General features: G+C 38.3%; 1 protein-coding gene across 1 annotated transcript in view; it reads right to left on the minus strand.

The window, feature by feature from the left end:
* Positions 1-818: 818 nt before the first annotated feature.
* The window catches only part of TENT4B (terminal nucleotidyltransferase 4B), a 44743-nt gene continuing 29631 nt past the window's right edge, over positions 819-15930 (minus strand). The window contains exons 4-12 of the mRNA XM_054198672.1: positions 14986-15106; positions 13831-13938; positions 10371-10499; positions 8916-9129; positions 7930-8056; positions 7722-7825; positions 5805-5992; positions 5072-5236; positions 819-3757 (exon numbers count right to left, since the gene is read on the minus strand). Coding sequence (XP_054054647.1) covers positions 3578-3757; positions 5072-5236; positions 5805-5992; positions 7722-7825; positions 7930-8056; positions 8916-9129; positions 10371-10499; positions 13831-13938; positions 14986-15106 — 1336 coding nt within the window. The 3' untranslated portion in view covers positions 819-3577. The remainder of the gene's footprint in view (positions 3758-5071; positions 5237-5804; positions 5993-7721; positions 7826-7929; positions 8057-8915; positions 9130-10370; positions 10500-13830; positions 13939-14985; positions 15107-15930) is intronic.

Raw genomic sequence — 15930 nt, forward strand, 5'->3', positions numbered from 1 at the left:
ACGTCATATCTCACAGAATCACGTCATACTTACATTTCGGCTTCTTTTCTGCCACAGGTAGAAGACTGACAATTAAAAAAAAAAAATAAATAAATACACAGCTTTTGACTATAAACACCATTTGAACTATTCTTTCCAAAAAAAGTAAAAAATCCCTTAACAAATCAATCTAATGTCAAACAGGAAGATATATAAACATTTTATCTTATTTACATATTTCAGATGGCGTTTGGTAGACTACCAGCAGTGAGACTACATGAACTCTCAGTATGCGTACGTCTCCCTACCGATTTATGCGCGGAAGGAAGACAACCAGCGTCAAGAACATACTTCAGTAATATCACCCATGCTTCAGGAACTATACTAAACACTGGTTTGTATCTGAAGGTAACTCAAATTAACTTTTGCATACTTCTAGCACGCTGCCCTCAGCGTGGCAGCTTCAAAAGCTGCCGTCCTGCAGCTGCAACACCACACTTAGCCCAAAGTAAACAGATCCTTGCACGAGCTTCCTATGCATAGTGCAGCAGAAAGTTATAGAAAACTAGTACAGTAAGAACCCTTTATCCGTGTATATTCTTCCACTTATTCTGGGGCATACAGACTCTGCTTCAGCTCTCCTGGAAGGAAACACGGCAGACCAGGACACGTGAACAAAATAAGCTTCCACTTTCCAGGCAGAGGGGCCCAGCACACAGCTGGGGAGGCACCCAGATACTACAAAAGCGTTACAAAGCGCCTTGAGGAGTCTGCTCTTTCCACAGTACTGTGAAGGAAAACAGAGGGTAAGTGTCAAGAATGGTGATAAACTGCAGTAGTTAGATTAAACATTTATTTTTCATATATTCACAAAATCTTCACAAAAGTATTGAAACTCAAAAAGGAATCAGACTTGAGTCAAATACAGAGATGAAATGTACAAGACAAATGAGCAGGCAAACTAAAAGGTCTTGAAAGTATTTTACTTCAGATTGAAAAACGAACAGTTCAACTGTTCTGTTTAAATAAAGATTTGCAAGATATACAGTATTTTATGAATACAATGCTGGTCATTTGAGGCAATGTAAAACACCTCAATTTTTCCTTCATGCTTTTTTTTTTTTTGCCTTTTTTTTTTTTTTTTTCTTTTAGAAAGATACTGTTTACCAAAAAGAAACTTGAGCAGTCCAGGAAAAGCTATTTTCCATTAAATTTATGAAAACCATAAATTGAGGCAAACCTAAGATTCCCAATGGAATCAAGATTATCTTCCCGCTACCACCACCTTAAAATTATCACATGCTTATTGGAACACTAATATCTGCACCCTAAAAGTACATTTGCTTTCAACGATGAGGGTGATTCTTTTAAAAACACTTCAGTGTGGTAAATGCGATACAGATCTTTGCAAGTATTGAGTTTTGGAACATTTTTGCTAATAGCAGCTAACAATACTGGATTAATATAATTTATAAATAATTGTTCCCTAAGCGGTGAACATAAGTCTACACATTCACAATAATCTAAAACAAAATAAATACTGTGATTATGCATAATGTGGTACAAGTTTTACTAGTTTCTATGAACAAAAGCTCAACATCTTGCTGTTAAAATTATCTGATCAAATCAAAATATGAATCTAAAATTTAAAAAAACATTGTCAAATTAACATCACTTAAGCTTAGTGTTTGAGTAAATGTTACGACTGTCTGTATTTTTGGAACACATATATTCTCTTTTTTGAAGTAAAACACTTTAACACATTGAAAATGTTTATTAATTTAAGTGATGACATCAATTCTGGTCTTATTTTAGCATTATTTCACTTTAAAAAAATCATTGCACTCATTAGTGCCCATTAAAGGTCAGGTTGGTCTGTAGTATTCTGTAAATGTATATTAAAAAAAGTTTCTAAAAGCTAAGAGTACTTTTTATAAAAGCATCGTCTCCAGAACAGCTGCATTGAATACAGTCATGTATGCCGAGTACAGACTTTCCTCTTTAAAGAAATATGTGAAAGTAAATGCCACTTAACTTTCTACCACTGAAGTGTCCCAACGCCTGTTCCAAGCTATGCCCGTGAGTGTAGTTACACATTTAATTCGCATTCATGGCATCAAAGTTACTGCAACCTAGAGCTGTAATGCGACTGAACCAGACAAACACGGAGTTTAAATTAAATGACAACCAGATCAATGAAGAAATACTATGAGATATGAAAGGTTTGGGTCTTTAAGGCAATACAAAATATATTTCATTATTTGAAGTTGTTTTGTTGTGTTTGTTTTTTTTAAATAATTAAGTGTAAATATAAAAAGGCCTAAGAGGGGAGTGAGAAAAAAATACTTTAATTGTAAAATTTACTTAAAGCTTCAACAGTTATCATCTCCTACAGGAGTTAGCAAAAATATAAAAGACAAAAAAACCCAGATCTGGAAGGGGAAGGGAAGGCACAAACAAAGAGGCATGGGATTAAAGCAGCCCAGGAATGCAAACGTCTGTAACAAACCGAGTTCTGTTGTTTTTTTAACACCAAAAAAAAAAGAAAACGTTCACCACCAACAACCAAACAAAAAAACCCCAAGTGGCTTTGTATTTCTTTAAAAAAAAGAAAAGAGTCAGGAAGAGACCACTAAGGGGAGGAAGAGAAGGATGCAACTATAAAACCCCATTGCCTGAAATGATGGCACTCTAGAAAACAAGGTGAAGGTTACTTCTCTGAGATGACAAGCTCAGTGTCTACACAAAGCACACATACACTTTATACAAATGAAAAACTTCATTTGCCACCATAAACCCTTCTTTCAGAGGAACAGCTTTTGCAGATCAAATGTTCTATTAAATCTTTTAAATGCCAAGAAAAGAAATTCTGAGCAATATAACTAGTAATGTCTCTTTATATGGATGTTAAGATGACAATTCAGATTATTTTCCAAACTAATCCTGAGAAAAATTTATGTTTACAATTTAAACAGTAATGTTATGTAAAAAGTATTAACAAATCCACTATTACAAATGTCAGTTTTCCTATATGGTCATCTATATATACACAATAAAATGGTAAGTATATGCAAAAATAATAAAAAAATCATGCACAAATTACTTTCACCTTTAAAGGCTGGGTTTCCCTCAAAATACATTTTTTTGCTTTTTTTTTTTCCTATTTTTTGTGTTTTATTTGTTTGTTACCACCCCCTAGACACACTGAGTACTACCTCTACAGGTCAGCATGAGCTGATGGGAAATACATTTATTTTACATTCAAGCTTTTATATCCTAAATGACCCTGTTGTAGCATATGACTTATCAAATGAGCAGCCTTTTTCCTCTTTTTAAAATTTTTTTCTTTTTAATTTTTTTCTTTTTTTCCTTTTTTTTTCCCCTTTTTTTTTCTTTTTTTTTTTTTTTTTTTTCTTTTTTTTGTTTTTGCAGTGATCAGTCTTCATGATCCGTTCTGTGGCGAGCTGGGAAAAAAAAATGCAGTTGCTAATCAATGTCTGAACAGTCTGAAGCTCCGGAAGAGATCCAAGGAGTCACTATCAAACTATCCTGTAGCATGAGATCATTGCACACAGAAGAACAGTCATAAAATAGGCAACTATCTACAAAGGTCTGAAAGGGCCGCATCCCTCTTGTGTTTCCTCTTTTTGCCGTGGAAAAACTGATGGTGTGATTTGCTGCCTTGATGTTGTTTGTTTGTGACTGAGGTACCGTGGCTTGAGTTTGTTGGACCTTGGAAGCCTTTGTTAGAAGAGCGAAATAACCGTGCAGATCCATGCTGTAAAAGAAAGAGAACACGGTACATCAGTGCAAAAAAGAAAAAAGCGTGGCAACTACACAAGCCTATTTCTGGATAATGAGGACGGTAACTCATGGAAGTGTCACACTTGAAAAAATTGATATGGCAAAAGAAGCTGGGCCATTGTTTAGACAGTAGCACGGTACCACGAATCTTTCACTCTGGTGGCTGCAAACAAATGCTCATCTCTAGACCCAAAACCACGCAGATCAAGCGAGGAGAGCAGAGCACTTTGAATTTTGAAAAGGACAGAACTGTTCTATCGCCCCCATTTCACAACCATCAAAAAAATGTTTTACAGAAACCTAAGTCCATAATCCAAGACAACAGATGAAAATTGCTCAAATCTCATCTTCTGTGCAAAATCAAGACAACTTTATTTTAAAATCAGGACAAATTTCATACCACATCTTTTTACAGATGTAGAGTATCTCATATCGTGCATATTCACATTCCAGCACCAGCATTAGCTCTGCGTAATAACAAATACACAACTTATGGTATGTCCAAGGCCTATTTGTAAACTATCTCATTACTAGCTAGAGATAGTTCGTCAGCAAGTAGGGGCCAGCAAGTCTTCAGAATTACTTTTCAGGAATAATATTCCAGACTATTTTTCATACATTAAAGTCCTAAAATCTGAAAACATAAAATTCTAAACCGCATATATCCAAAGTATATTGTATATAGAGGCATATAATATTTCCAGATTACTGAGCTGTCACAGAAGCATTCTTCAACATGAGAAATCCCCTAAATGCATAAGCTCTGGTAGGTCTCATTATAAACATATTTCTCTTTGGGGGGAAATCATCATCATAGATGAGAAGGAACAAGATGGAATTAATGAAGGACATTTCAACAAGTATCAATAGCTAACACAGCAGCCAGTCATAGTTTTAAAAATACATTTTTGCTGTTTTTTGCTAAAGCATAGGCAAGGCTCATCAGTTCTCAAATTCTGCAGTAAAGACTGGACTGATGTCCTTTTTGCAAAAAGGAAATGGGTGCAACAAAGCTGTATGCGTCTGGCAAATCTACATTTCCCAAAATAAAGTCAATTCAATTTCATCTGTTTTAAGGCTGGGAAAGCCAGCGTTGTAAACTCATCTTTGTACGCGAAACAGAGAACAGGGTCATTTTAGATACAATCAGTGCTCAAAGCTTTCTAGTGGGGTAAAGGGGAAGAGAAAAATGCAGTGTTTCCTTTCCAGAACAAGCTACCCTTCCATGGAGGGCATGTGAAATATTCAAATAATCTATACAGTTGTTGTTTTCAAACATTTCACAAACCTGAGATTTGTTCGTGTTGCTGGATGTATTGGCTGTTTGGCTATTTTGTGTTTTCCCACTTGACTGGGAGGATTCCAGTGACACTTCTTGTGACCCCACTCTGTTTGTGGTAGACTGACGACAACTCAACTGTTTAGAGGTTTTGCAAGGTGTTCCATCAGAATCCTTCAGGAAAATTTAAAGTATTAGTGAGTTTTTCTTAAGAGTGAGTTTTTTAAAAGTGAGTTTTTCCCTTAAAAATAAAGCTTGAGTGGACAAAACTTAACACATGTATATTCTATCAGATATCAAAACTCCTTCAATCCAGAATTCTTACTGAATAAACAGATTTTAAAATGTATTGATGCATGATTCTGATTTTGGGATTTGTCTTTTATTTTTTAAATAGAATTCCCAGATTAATGTCTTACTTATTCCTTCCTTTTTTTTTTTTTTTTTAAGCATATGGCTTAGGACTACCTAGTCTTTTTTTTAAAATACAGTTTTCCCAGAGAAAAGAGGGCAACGTATCTTTGTACCTACTGTATTCATTTTCTACACGTGTTGTGTCAAAACACACTGCAACTTACATGAGAAGAAATTGCATAAGAGGTAACATCTTATGCAAGTTAGGATTCTGGATGAAAGAACTAACTAGGGTTCCAAGCTTTCCAAATGTATACTGCGGCAATACACATCAGGAAAAAAAAAACCAAAGAAGTTGAATCAAAATCCTAAAACCTCCAGTACTTACTACATCACTAGAGCTGGACAGTGTAGATGATGACGATGATAAAGGACCTGATGAAGAATTTGAAGAATGTTTACTAAGTGTTTCTGAAGTTTTATTTCTAGGTTTTCCCAGTGCTTCATTCTCTTCAGCGAGATTATTGTTGCATTTGTCTAGCTGCTGAGTATCTACTATCAAGGTTACTCCATTACCTATTGAAAACAAAACAGAAGCATCACATTAGCTGCTAAAGCATGTTGCTTTTTTGGTTTCTAATACCTCCTCAGGTATTAAATATTATCTCCAGCAGGACATGTACAGACATCTGCACACGCACATACTTTTAATACATGTAGGCACATGTGTGTATGTGTGTGCGTATGCACTGTGCAGCAAGCCAACACCTCGCAGGGGGTGTGGTGGTTTCCTGACAAGATCCATTAATGTGCACTATGAAAACCACCAAACATTACCCATAGTTCAAGATGGAAATTAGATAAGACACGGAAGAAGCTAGTAACAGAGCTCAGATGTGCTGCTTAATAACATGACACACTTCAACAGCAATCAAAAAAAAAAATAGGTTTAAATTCTGTTCCTATATGCCCAATACTCAGCAACTCCCATTTTTCTTCTGCGTGAGCTGCTGAAGTCATAAGAACTCCAAGTAAGTCTGGTTGCTCTGTATGATACCCTGCACTGAAAATACGAGATACAGAACTCTATCTCACTAACTGCTACCTTAGCTAAAAAAAAAAATGGAACTTACATCTAAACTAAATCTATGAGACGACCACTGTAACTGTCACCATTATCTTCCTGATTCAGGATTATTTTTATTTTTTTAATTACTGTTTTATCTCACATAAGATTCACAGGAGTTACTTCTGATTTATACAATATACCTTTGTTGCCCCGCTACCTGTATTTGCACGCAGAGTTCAATCCATCCCTCACAATAGGCAGCTAAGTATCACTCTGGAGCTTGTGGGACTGACCCGTGGTCGTCTGCCATTTCCCGGGTACAGCCGCGCCACGAGGGTCTACAGACTGATGAAGCACGAATGGCCCAGGAGCGTATTCAATTTACAAGGACACTGAGCAAAATCACTAACAAAAGCTTTAAAAACAAATAAGCAAAATCCCAACCTAGCCTAAAGAGCGGCTAGTTAGTTGTGTCATCTTCTCTGATTAATTCCTAAGAAGAGAAGACTTATAGTAGCTAACACTCTAAAATTAATTGGAGACTATTAAAATTAATTTTAATTTGAAAACTTCCAGCCAGCAGATACACCTACACCAAAAGAGGGTGGCAACTGGCTGGTAGAGTCAGAAGATGGACAATGAAAATAAATATTATTTCAAAGGACATTTTCAGCAAACTCTCAGGCTAGATTTTGTGCATTTCCATTTGTTAGTAACAAGAATTATGATTAATATTTCAGGATTTCTCTGCTTTGAAGTCTTACTCCACTTATATGGTCAATCCTGGTTTAAATATTGCTTCCATACACATACAGTATGTTAAACTTTAAAATGAAAAATAAAAGAACAATGGAGGGTAAGATTTAGATTTAAACTAGCATTCACAGTAACTCTTTCTAAAACCTTGTCCACCTTTAAAGGACAAAGGAAAGTGTGACACCAACAACACATGTAATTTAAACTGGAAGTTTTTCAAAAGCCTCCTTTTGGAAGGCAGGACTCTTTACAGACCTCTGTGCTGACCAAACCTACTGCAGTGCAATAAAGATGTTGTGGCATAGCCTTTTTATTCCTGTACAAATCTAAATTTTCTGGATGAGAACACAAGCGAAAGTGCATCACCGCTGAAAATGAAGATGCATACATTGCCTTATGTGGGGCAAAAGCAACAACAGAATTTGTACGACCACAATATGCAGGAAGTTTCCCTGTCAGCCACGCTTAGTCAAGACTCACCATTACACGAAGACTCTGTCCTACTTTGCATTCCCCACTGCTTCGATATCCAGTCTCTGTACGTGGCCACTTCTTGCGTTACTCTAATTATTCTACCTAATATACTGTAAGCCAAGAAAAAAAAAATCCCAAATGTCACCACAATTCATTTTTAGGTACACAAAATCATAAGCAATCAATGTCTGAGATTTAGACTCATAAAATTTACCTTTCCGTTTCGTTGTTAGGATAATATTTAGCTATTGGGGAAACTGCATGGCTCAAAACAACATAGGCATAATCAAAAGCCTGTTTCACTTGCATGGCACCATAGGAACTCCTCCCAACATCGTTACCTTAAAATAGGAATATAATTAAATAAATAAGTAAGATTGAAACCGTGGTTACCTCCTTTCAGACAGGAAACAGTAACATTTTTTAAAAATTGCCCTTTAAGTCCCAACTCACGGCAATTACTTCTTGTGGAATAGAAGAGGATTAGTGAATCATAAACATTTGAAAGAGCTTAAAAGACCTATAGATGTTCACATGCACAGAAGTCCAAAATGGCAATTCTCTGGGTAAAAGTGCAATACATGAAGAAAAAAAATAAAATCACGTACTGCATATATTACACATATATAACAGTACTATCCTGGATGACATTTTTTTAGATCAGAAACAACTCTTTTCTTTGAGCAGCACTTGAGCCACCCATTCAAGTCAACAATCAGCCTTAACGTAAAGGTAACAGCCCGGAATGAAACCACTTTGCATATATGTGACTTTGCAGAATCAAACAGGAGGGCATGCCTAAGAGTATATGTACATTGTAAGGTGCCAGCGTGAGACAGGCAACCACGAGCTTGAAAGGGTCCATCCTGGTACCCCCAGCCCACCCTCCGGCCCACGCTGACGGAGCTCTACTGCTGTTACCACGGAGCACATGGAAGCTGTTTGGCGTGCTCTCTCGTACCCTACCCCGACTGTGGTACAGGCACGCTCTGGCGCGACACTGTAGCTTTTGTAGGAACACATCTTAAAGAAAATCATTGTGTTCTGAGTGCATCTTGTGTTCACAGACATGAACGAGGTGTTTCTGTTTGGGTGTTGGTGGCGATTCTATGCTATTCTTTGATTTAACTCTGCTGGATTAAGCATTCCCGTAACTTTTTTTTCTCAGTCAATACGTTAAATCTTGGTTTATGAGGATACCTGGCTGTAACGGATCTTCGATATACAGCATTGATGGTCTGTAGCCATCCAGCATGCTTTTTTGCACTTCATCCTTGGCAACATAAGAGCCACCATCTTTTATTCGGATTCCAGTCTTCAGATAATTGAAGTGACGTCCATATAATTCAAAAAACTCTATTAAAAGAACACCATAGTTGGCACTGGGCATACAGGCATCTTCCCTGGGATGCAGCTATTAAGAAGAGAGAAAAAATAAATCATTTTCTTAAGACTTCTTGGTTTCAAGTGCTTTTAAGTGCCCATTTTTTTCTACAGCAAACATGTCTAGGTACAATAACAAATAATAATAAAACATAATATATAAAGCAAACATGTCTAAGTATAGTATTTTTCCTTGACAAAGCAGTTTTGCATCTTTAAAACAAGATGCTAACAAAACTTTTATAAACTAATTATCTCTAAAAAATCAAGGTTGGCAAGTATTAAATGTTTTTGACCTTTCAGTTCAATAAGTGAACTTCCAGCACTAACGGCAGGGTTCTTGTAAAAAAGCGAAGATATTTGCACTTCACAGCCCTGGCTTTCCAGTACAAATACAGGCTTTTAATGTACACAACTACACACATAAATGAGCCCCTCGACCATTAAGTATGCAGCCTGAGAGATTACGTACAAAACCAGTTCGTAATTGTAACAGATACGAAACTTCTTTTTTTTTTTTTTTTCTGCAGGAGCGCATGGAAATGCTATTTGTCAATATAAGAGAAAACAGGGGTTGGGAGAGATGTTGGTTTCTTTCAAAATGATATGCCTGTTGCTTTCATTTCTTTTGTGCTCAGCAAACACCGAGCTGCAGCTCAAGGCTCAGGTTTAAAAGTAACTACAATGTGGGAAAGTACAGACACGCACACAGTTGTACAGTGACATTTAGTACAAAAGGAAAGAACAAGGGTGATAAAGGCACAACTTGGCTACTTCATATTTCTACAATATTTTTCTCCCCCAGGCACAACAATATAGATTTAGCTCATGCATTTTCTTCTCTTAGATTTAAGAGGAAGTTGTGAAACGCGTTTATTTGATACTGGCTTAAAAACCTGGACAAACAAGCAAAATTCCATTGCATTCACAAAAGCACATACAAGGAGTATGACCTGGAAAACAAGGACAGCTGCATCTAACACTAACCTATGTAGCTTGTTCCAAATAATTACGCAATAGTCGAGTTATTTCACCATGAACAACACACATGCCTGGCACCGATGCACCAGCAGATGTTCCAAACATCTCCGATACCACAAGTACCAGTATGGGAGAAAGCACAGAAGACAGGTGGGATGTGTCTGGTTTTAAATGAAAAGGGGGTGTAGAACCACAAACAGGATAGCGTAAATAATGTAAGGATTGATTAAATTCCTTCTTAACATAATGTCCTTTTGCATCAATGGCATCAGTAGATTTCATTAAGCTTACCTGAAGGAAACTGACAGCCATTAAAAAAAGACTATAAGAACCGATTCCACCTGTAAATACTTCATTAAGGTCCCTCTGCAACAGGAACTGTTTCAACACTAAAACTAGATACGGTAACACAGGATATTTCTGAAAGAGAAAAACAGCGGTGTTAGGATACTGTGATGCATGTATACAACTGATGCTAAGAATGCATATTGAAGCTATCTGTTACATTAAGTTTCAAAGCTAAGTATTATTCTAACTTATTACTTTTAGCAACAGGGGAGAAGCCAAGTGCTCTGCCTGTGATCAAGACAATTATTTTACCTCTTCAACTCTGGCGGCAGACATTAACAGCAGAAAAAAAGTTATTACCTCATAAAATCAGAATGATTGTGTTTGAATATATAAACATGCTTGCGTTTCTCATACAAGTGAAAAGGAAAGCCAAGGAGGAACTAAGGAGATATCCGCGTCTGTAACAAAACCTTCCTGCTACAGCCAAGGTGATGTCCCAAAGTGGACTGAGACCCCTGTCCTACAGGTACTTCAGCATTCTAAACAGTTCTTCAAAATCACTACACCCAGATTACATTTTTAAAGGAGCCAAATACATACCTTTGGGTAACTGGTCCTTGCATGGACTCCCTTAGAGGCACGCGCGGAGCAGATGAAACTTTGGGACAGCAGTGGAGGCTGGGGCTACGCCTGCACTGAGCTCCCCCTCACAGGGGAGGGGGCAAAGGGGCTTGGGAATATCACTACTCTTACCAACACAGGGCTAAAAAGTTCCTTAGTGTCAGAGAAGAGATGTGGATCATGGTATCTGCGATTGCAAAAGATCAAAGGCAAAGAATTTCTCCAAGAACTTCTCTGCATGAGTCTCACGGTGACTATCGGGAGCCCTATTTAACCGAAGATCCCAAGATCACCTTTTTGAACTATTAAGAACTTACAGTCACAAGCTGAAGTGTTGAGTACCAGTATATACCAAAATTTAAAGACGGGATTTTTCTCAGGAAACTGCAAAACCTTATTTAAGGCTTCAGCTGCCTCGGACTTCCTAAATAAGCTGGATGAAGAGAAACTGGCAATTCCGAGGGTAACACTGAACAGGACATCTCAGTGAGCTCTTCAAAGGGAGCGGGGCAAAATAAGACCCAAGAGAATGCCCTGGAAGTGTTTTATAGAGAGATGCCTGAGAACGCCAATGAAGTCATTTGGCAAGTACACACGGAGTTTCCTCCAAGTCAAACCAATGACCCTCCCTGGTGGCACAGCCGTTACCTGCCATGTGTCAGGGCCGAGTGCCACCTCTCCCCCCGCAGCAGGCTCGGCCGCCCCCTCCCGGGGCCAGCTCTGGTGCGGCAGAGCTGCACAGCCTTGGCTTGGGCTGCCGGGCAAGCAGCCCTGTGGGAAAGCCCCATGTGGGCAGCCCTGTTGAGAGTCCCCCACACTTCCTCCAGAGCTGCTTTTCACCTCAGCTGTTCCTCATGGAGCCTGCTGGAGCCATGCTGTCCCTCACCACTGGCTTGGTGTCCTCAGCCTCGACCTCCTCACTGGGGACTCGTCTGCCAGGCTGCGAGGTGACCCTGCCTACTGCCACCAGAGCCGGCTGCTCTCTGGGCTGGGGTACCGCAGGGCTGCACCCTGGCGGGGAAGGTCCCTGCTCCGAGGCCAAAGCAGCCTCTCCACAGGGTCACAAATAACCCGGGCAGCAGGAACACGCTAACACTTTTATCTTTTTTTTAAGCACACAAAAATGCCTTCAAGTCTCAAGACAAGACTATCTCCTATCTTGAAATTAAGAAGTACATAGGCAATTTTGGGGGAGCATGCAGGGCTTTATGGACTGACCTAAAAATAAATTTATATGCGGAGCGTAAAAGAAATACAGCCTGTCTTGTGGCAGAAAACCAAATACAGACTGCCTGTCCACCATGAGGCAATGTGACAACGAACAGGGTATAAAAACCAAAGTCAGCTACCAAATTCCAGGTAGGCGTCTTACAACAGAGAATCTGGGCATCTTCTTTCCCCAACAAAGGGCTACATTGCACAAAACTATTGGTCTGGATTCAGCCCAAAAGGGTTGGCCAACACAACTGAGTTCTGCTCATCGGACAGAGGCGGAGAGAAGAATCATAGAATCTTCATGGTTGGAAAGGACCTTTGAGATCATCGAGTCCAACCAAACAACCTACAATCTCTGCCACTACAGCATGTTCTGAAGTGTCATATCTAGACGTTTCTTAAATACCTCTAGGGATGGTGACTCAACCACCTCCCTGGGAAGAAAGGCCTCTGGAGGCGCTCCACCCTCGTACCCTGAGCAGGGATGCAGAAGGCCTCACCAGCACGCAGCTTAAGCAGAAGGTCTGTATAACCACACAGAGAAGCACTCACGCTGTCCTACTGAAAATGAACTAAGTACGGAGATTCTTCTCCTGTACCCTTCCACAGGTTAAAGAAATGGACACTGTAGGAGGAAACTGAGCTACTTTCATAGTGGCTACTAAACACACATAAAGGAACTGAAGATTAACAAGTTGAAGGCCATACATTCAACTCATCAGCAACTGAAAACCCTCCAAAATTTAGACAACTTCTTGCAACTTGATGACATTATTAAAGCAGATATACATGATTTCTGACCTCTGTGATTGAAAGTAAAGTGCTTGCTTTATTCAGATTTCCAGAGCTTTCTGAATGAGTTTTACTTGTCTAGCTATTGAAATACTTTGATTCTCCTGCTGTCCATTAGTTTGGTTAAAAAAACCAGAGCAGCGAGTAGTAGAACAGTAATACGTAAGCACTTAAGTGTGACTGAACTGCACTTCATTTCCCTATACAAAACATGAAAATACAAGAAAAAATTTCTAATGCTTTTATGAGACATTTACTATGAATGTCCAATGCACTGAAGAGGGGACAGGAAGGAAAAGAATGTAACGATACTTCAAAACTTGAAATACAAAAGCTCATTAATCCTAGCAAAACGATCCTATATATTACACAAAAATAACTGTAATGTATCTATGCTACAGATATTAGTGAATCCCTGAACAGTAACTTACTAAATTTAAATTATTCTACTAATTAGCATTTGCATGCTGAAACAATATTCAATCTAGAACAATATTATTCCTACTTTATGAAGGAATGCGTGGTTATTACTGATTTTAAGTTCAAGGAACCACAGTTAGAAGAGAAAAACATTTTAGACAGGCATTACTGCATTCTCCTTAGTTATTATATCATTGTAACTTCTCCATACTTTCTTTGTGCATTTTACTATCTTCATGCCTTTTAGGACAATATATCTAAAACCTAAGAACATCACAAAATAGTATCAGACAGCAGAAAATAGCAGAGAATGAAAGCGTTATCTCTAATAAGGATGCAGTCAAAGGAAAACAGCAAATCAAATTAAGCCATCAAATATTCAGCTGTGCAGTGCTATTCAGTGTTGCCTAACCTTGATAAAATCTTTGATGAGCTGGGCTGCTTTAACCCCATTCTGTACATTAAAGCTTATATCAACTTTTACTTCAGTGAAGGAATCTGTCAGTTTAATAATAGGTACCTGCAAAACAAAGACAGATTAAATCAATACAGATTTCCAAGACACATTTGGTTTCATTCATACTTACATGCACCAGTAAAACGGAAATGTTTTATGAATTTGTAGAGAGGAGACAGACAGAGAAAAAGGACTCCTATCTATTTAGGAACTCACACTCTTTGCCAATCTGTTTACATACACTTTGTTTTTCTAACTCATAAATGCTATTTTCAATCTACTATCCTGTTTAATGGAACTTAACACTTCACCTTCAAAGTGATTTGTTTTAAATTGTTTTTAGTCTCAGTATCTTGTGCAGAAGCATAGCTCTAGTGGGAAAAACAAACACCAGAGGGAGACAAACACTTAAGAAATAAAGATAAGTGGTAACAGACATTCTTAAGAAAAGACACACTCCTGTCATTGTGGGTCATTGATTCCTCATCAAATTATCTTCAAACAAGAAGCACAAGATATTGAGAGCACTCTGACATACCTCCACCTGAGTGGGTTCCAAGTTACCTCTCTCTACTAATAACAGCTAGCAATTAGACACCTGTTTAAACCTCACCATTCTTACATACTCTTACAATTAGCAAAAGGTAGGAAGTTATAATGGCACTAATTCTATCCTGCATAAGACATACTATTACATATTTATATAAGGCTGTACTTACAACTTCTATGTGAAAATGTATTACGTCTGCTTACTTGGAATAAGAAAAAATAAATCATTGATTTATGCACAAACTCCGTCCAGAAATTCACAAGTCCAATCACATCAATTCCCAACAATGACTAGTATAACCTCACTTAAAAGCAAGTGTATGTTGTGCAGTATCGTAAATCCAATGATTTTCCCCAACAGAAGAAATGCGTCTGCTGGTGCGCTATCAAGTATTTTGTCAGTAATAAAAAATTTACTAAATGCAAAGGTTCAATTGGTTCTATTTCAAATTTATATATAAAATAGTTTCTGCTTATGAAAATTCATTCTTTTAACCAAGATCTTTCTTTGATTAGAAACTTAACTTAGAACAAGGAAATACCCTCTTTCCCCAAACTTACAGTTGCTTTATCTAGAACCTTTACTGAGTTTTCATCTGCTACATTGTGCTTTCTAAGAGCTTCTTCCAGGGTCCAAAGAGGTAATGTCTCCCATTTTCCAAACACAACTAAATCAATATCACTGAAATGGAAAGAAAATATAGATTTATTCAAATTAAAAGACCAATACACTTAAAAGAAAAACAACTGACATCCACACATAACTAGAATAAAACTGACAGAATGTAGCTTAAACAAATAATTTATTCTTAATTTTCTGAGGAAAGGGGTGGGTATGAACTCTGACACTTGGGGAAATACAGAGCGCTTCAGGTTAGCAAGGGGAGGGACAGATCCCCATAACGAATCAATTGGGTTGCAAAGCCAGACATTAGTCCGCTCAGGGCATGCTGCCGGCAGACTGCCATCAGCTTCTCCAGAGTGATTGAGAGCAAGAAATTAACTTGTGATTCACCACCTTTGACCTGTATTAATCAGTAAGGCCGACTTAACAGCTTGCCACTGAAAGGGACTGTCCTGTTCCCAATCCTCTACTCCCAGATGCATGGCTCCATCTCCTCCTTTACTCCAGGTTTGGTATTTGTCCAATTCACAGCAAATCAATTCAACATATTAAGGGGCCTGGCAGAAACCAACTCCCTCCTTTAAGAAAACTCCAAAACATTCTGGGGTAGTCTTATGCTTCCTTGCAACTGCAAGTTGGTTTTCTGTGTGACCAGAGCAGCAGCCGGCACACGGTAAGCAGCTGGCCTCTAGCGCCAGGAACAGGGAGCAGGGAAGGAGACAGGAAAACGTGGCAACTTTGACTTCAGGAAGCAATAAGCTGTTAAATATAATCAAACCATCTAATTAACTTCACTCATCAACTCAGCTCCTTGAAGAGGTGTTTCCATCCTGCTACACTTCCCCACTAAGCACATACACATTCGTTTGACTACGCAGGGA

Source organism: Rissa tridactyla, chromosome 4, assembly GCF_028500815.1.
Source record: "Rissa tridactyla isolate bRisTri1 chromosome 4, bRisTri1.patW.cur.20221130, whole genome shotgun sequence".
Lineage (NCBI taxonomy): Eukaryota > Metazoa > Chordata > Aves > Charadriiformes > Laridae > Rissa > Rissa tridactyla.